This window comes from Egretta garzetta, unplaced genomic scaffold (genome assembly GCF_000687185.1).
Source record: "Egretta garzetta isolate BGI_Z169 unplaced genomic scaffold, ASM68718v1 scaffold51, whole genome shotgun sequence".
NCBI classification, from domain to species: Eukaryota; Metazoa; Chordata; class Aves; order Pelecaniformes; family Ardeidae; genus Egretta; species Egretta garzetta.
Window position 1 is genome coordinate 3,647,605 of NW_009258549.1, and position 5,183 is coordinate 3,652,787.

The following is a 5,183-nucleotide window of genomic DNA, read 5'->3' on the forward strand; positions in this document are numbered from 1 at the left end:
CCTGGACTTGGGCTGGACCGACAAGACCTTCTACCGGGGCATCAGCCGGGTGGCCCTCTTCACCCACCCCCGCAAGGAGGAGAGCGTGCCCCACCTGAAGGAGGTGGTGCGGGAGATGATCCAGCAAGCGCAGAAGGTAGGGCCCGGCTGCCACACCAAGCGGGTGCCCTCCATGAGCCACCCCTGCCCGCCTTCACGGCACCTGGGCAGAGGGTCCAGCTTGGGGGGCGTGTGGGGTGGAAGGGAGGCGAGAGCCCGCCACCGATGGGCTTTCCTTGCTGGCCCCCTCCAAAACGTTGGCCCTCCAGCTGGTTGGCATCCACCAGGGCTTTCCCTGCAGTTCATAGCCGGTCACGTTATGGTTTGCCAAAGCTGATGCCCAGGATGGGGTTAAATCCCTGCATTCCCCCAAATGGCGGTTTTAATCCGTGTTTTGCTTTTCATGGTTCACTGGCTCAGGGGAAGACAGGTCGTGATGCTGTGCCAGCCACCCCTCCTGTACGTGCAGGTATCCCTAGTTAAACACAGGGCAGCGAGTTTGTTTAAGGGGCGGTGGTTTTGGGGTTTATTTTTTGTGGTCTCAACACCATCCAGCCTGGACTGCAAGCAACCAGAGTCCAGAGAATATGTGTCTGCTCCTCCTTTTTATCTTTGGCTGGAAAGGACTGTTAGTGGTGACGGGGCACCTCTGCAAGAAAACAAGTCAGCCGTGATGCTACAGGAGCTTGCGATGAATACGTAGAGGCAGTGACGAGGTTTTTCTCCGTCTGGGTGAAGTTCCTAGGGAAGACCACTCAGGAAAGAATCCCCTTCAGAGCTGACATCCCCCTGGGGAAAGGGGAGAACAGCATAAGACGCTTCAAAAAACCTGCCCTTAGTTTTGCTGCTTTCTGTTTTTTCTGCTTCCTAATTCAGCAGTTATTTCCTCCCCTCCCTGTGTGCCCTGCAGCAGACACAACAGGCACAACTTTTGCAGACTTGTTAAAACCAAATCTGCTGGGAAACACCGAAAACTTTCCAGAGAGGCATTAATCCAGTGGGTGATCTCCTCAGCTCCCTGCTTGCAGAGATAGGTGCACACCCCGCAATCCTGTTCAGTGACTGGTGTGATCAGTTGTTTAGAAGAGCCAGAAGCTGTAAAATGCTTACACTCCCGATTTAGTGCAACTTTACATCCTCTTCGCGTGTGCAAATGCCTCTACGGACTGTGTGAGGACTGGGAAACTTAGCTTTTCGATAGCTGTGCCTGACACCTGAAAGTAATGAATTCCTTCATAGTTTTTTACTTTTTCACTGACTGGGTGAACTGTGCCCCTCCCAGCTCAAAGGTGGTTTCATGTTTAACAGCCGTTTAAGTGTTTAATGGTCTTTTCCCGTAGATAACTATGCCTATTGTGTTCAACTGAGCTGGCCCTGGCAAAAAAAAAATCTCCAGGTAGCAGCTTTTCATTCAGCAGATTAGAGTAGGTTTTGTTTGTCTGGGGTTTTTGGGGGGGCAGGGGGTTCTAAACAGATACTAGTGATCTATGGCACATGTCTGTGGGTGGCTTATCATCGGTGTTTTACAAACATATGCTAATTAAGCTACCTTGCCACAGTGAGATTGGCAAGTTAATGCTTGCCAATCTGTAAATACCTGTGAGGAGCTAGGCACACCTATGAGCCCTATAGATAAGTTGTTATCCATAGGATAGGTAGAGGAATGGGCAACACCTCTTGCAGGGGTAGACACTCATGCTCTGACTTGCTGTATTTGGGAACGCTCCTAGGTAATCTTGACAGATCACCACCTGGGGCAGGGGTTTGGGAAGACTAACGTACCAACGGTGGGGTTGCCCCCCTCACAATTTGCTGGCTTGGCAGCTCATCTGCTTTTCATACAGGACTGCAGATTTGCTGGGTTTAGTCCACAGTCTTGCAAAGAAGCCTGAACTGACCCAGCACACAAAAGCCTGGAGGGAACCATCTCTCCGTATTGCAGGGCCAGTACTAACAACTAATGGTCTGTCCAGGGCATGGTGTAATCTCTTGCAGTCATTGGACTCACCGCAAATGGAGGGGACGGAAAGAAAACAAATTCACACTTCTGCTGTCTGTTCTTGATCAAATCCCTGTGTGGATGTTCTTACTTCAAATGAGTATTATCTGGCATCCTTGCTCCTAAATAACTACCTCCATACCACAGTGTGTGGAGGGGAGAGGGAGCATAACAGGCCTGAATTAATGCATGAACTCTTCATGCCTTTAATTATAATCTGCCTGCATATGAAATTGTTCAGGAATAAAGTGGCACGAGTTCACTGTATTTTAATTTTCAGAGGTTCTAGTAACAATCCCTGCATCTCACTGCTTTGTGCTGGGAAGTGAGAACCAAGGCAGGACCTGAAATCAAGTTCTGCCTGGCAGAAGTTATTGAGGGACTGACTTACTTGTTAGTTTATAATGTAGCTCCACCATAGTTCACCTGTATTGGGAACATACATGTTAATGATGAGCATAAATGCAATGTCAGCTTTTTTTTTTTCTTTCTTTCTTTTTCTAACAAAGCAAAGCTTATGTAAGCACTGTTGGCAGAAGGAGCCTGACAGAACAGATGTGTTGGTTGTTGTTGGCCGTACAGGGGGAGACTCAGCAAACACAGTAGGGGACATCTACTATGGTATCGCTTTTCCAAAAGCAATTTGTTCAAGGGCATTTTTCAAAGGAAAGAGGTCTCTGGTGAGAATTATTCTCCCTTCCATAGGGGGCTCCTGCAACTTGAGCTGCACCTCTTCCAAACTTCAAGTGAAGAAAGTCCTACTGTTCAATCCAGTCTTCAGCTCCATCCACATCTCCATGTGCCATCCCCAGCACAGTTCAGCTCATCACTGTGACCTCCAGTGCCTGGGAAATTAAAATTTAGGCAACTCTATTCCCAACATACTGTCAGCATGAGAGCTCTGAGCTGGCAAGTTGAGGTTTCCCAGTGGGACTAAGAAAGCCATCATTTCCTTCATTCACAGCCTTTCAAATGCTGGGGAGAAAAACTTTTTCAGGCAGAAAAGTAAATTTGATACTTTTAATGGTGTAAAAGATACAGAAAGGGAGAGAAAGACAAAACATGTAAGCTCAGCATTAAAGTTGCCCATAACCTTATTGGTTTTGTTGTTACTCATCTTATGAATGTTCGGGCTTGTCTGTCACGTCAGCGCAACCTTTTGTTTTTATATAAAATCTATGCTTGGAAAGAGGGATTAGTTTTGTACCAGAAAAAATGTGCATGTGAAGAGAGGGAATGATCATTTTGCCTCCAACTCTTCAACGCACACTCTAGTCCCTTCCTGACAAATATGAGGTGTTTATGTTTGAGGTCCATAAGACATTCCTCACAAAGTCATTCCTGAGAGCAGACTCCTCACAGGGAATTGGGAAAAAAAGGAAAATAAAATTCATGTTGTCTGCGCTATGCACCATGGCTGAGGATCAGGCCCTGATTCTTCTGCACATTCATTCTTCCATTACTCACCTTCTGATTAAGAGTTAGAGCTGTGCTTTTCACTCTTCTTTTTCAATCTGTTTTTAGTGGTGTTCTTTGTTTAAGTGGATCCTTACAGAGGCAATGAAAGTTTCACAATACAGAGGAGAAAGTAGGTATTTGGCTTTGGCATTCCTCAGGCTGCTGAAATAAGCCATCTTCCCCCAGAAGAAGGAGAACTCTCAAAGACATTTATTAAGTTCCTGCCAAAGTGCAGCAGGAGCCAAGCCAGAAAATTACAAGATTATTGGTAGTGCTTGGGCATGTACAACCTTGTACTTTTGTCTCCCCTATATTGTCCTTCTCCATATTCTGGTATCAGTGCTCTCCTTTATTTGGCACCAGTGTGATGAGCATCCCTTTCAGTTCCTAATATTTTATTCAGTTGTCCATCTGCTGTCTTCTTATTTCCAGATTATTGCAGTGGTCATGGATGTATTTACAGACCGGGACATCTTTCGTGATATTGTTGATGCAGCATATAAGCGCTGGATCCCAGTCTATATAATCTTAGATGAGGAGGGTGTGAAGCTCTTCCTGGAAATGTGCAGATGCCTTGACCTCAGCGACTTGCAGATCCGGGTAAGATAGTCAATACTGAACCATTATCTCCTGCAGGTCAGTGGCCTTTTTCAGTTGTAATAAATCTTGGAACACACTTGGACAGGCAAACACACCTCCTACAAGTCACACCACAGCACTTAGACAGGGGTGGATGGAACATAGAGGGATAAGAGAGTGGCTTGCTAATACAGAAGGAAAGAGAAAGGAAAGATTTAGAGTTTTTACCTTTTAGTTGAGACAGGGGTCTATGTAGTTTCTTGGCTCTTGTGACCTAAATATTCCTGTTTGGGAAGAAAATTATCTGAGGAAATTCCTGTGGGTCTCCTATGCAAGGATTCAAACTAGAGTTCAGAGTAGGTCTGGATCCCAGTTATAGGACACTTATAACCTGTGAAATCAAGACTTTCCTATCCAGCAGTGATCATGTGGGAGTGAATGAGCTTGTAGCCCTCCTTTGCCTGAGAATATCAGAGTACGTCTTCTTATAGCGCATGTAGTACAGCAGAGTAGTCAGCCTACCCTGGCTGGCAGAAGTAGCCTCACTAGGATCTCATTCACAATCATAGAATTGTCATGGAAAAGACCTTTAAGACCATCAAGTCTAACTGTTAACCTGGCACTTCCAAGTCCACCACTAAACCATGTCCCTAAGAACCACATCTACATGTCTTTTGAATACCTCCAGGAATGGTGACTCAACCACTTCCCTGGGTAGTCTGTTCCAATGTTTGATAAGTCTTTCAGTGAAGAAATTTTTCCTAATGTCTAATCTAAACCTCCCCTGGCGCAACTTGAGGCCGTTTCTTCTTGTCCTATCACCCATTACCTGGGAGAAGAGACCAACACCCACCCCACTACACCCTCCTGTCAGGCAGTTGGTAAGCGATAAGGTCTCCCCTCAGCCTCCTTTTCTCCAGGCTAAACAGCCCCAGTTCCCTCAGTCACTCTTCAGAATACAAGTGCTCCAGACCCTTTACCAGCTTTGTTGCCGTTCTCTGGACATGCTCCAGCACCTCAATGTCTTTCCTGTGGTGAAGGGCCCAAAACTGAACACAGTATTCAAGGTGCGGCCTCACCAGTGCCAAGTACATGGGAATGATCACTT

General features: G+C 46.3%; 1 protein-coding gene across 1 annotated transcript in view; it reads left to right on the plus strand.

The window, feature by feature from the left end:
• Window position 1: 1 nt before the first annotated feature.
• Window positions 2-5,183, plus strand: part of FAM83F (family with sequence similarity 83 member F) — a gene marked incomplete at its 5' end in the record, with an annotated part of 22,266 nt that continues 17,084 nt past the window's right edge. Inside the window, 2 exons of the mRNA XM_009647761.1 lie at window positions 2-136; window positions 3,929-4,096. Of these exons, the coding sequence (XP_009646056.1) occupies window positions 2-136; window positions 3,929-4,096 (303 nt within the window). The remainder of the gene's footprint in view (window positions 137-3,928; window positions 4,097-5,183) is intronic.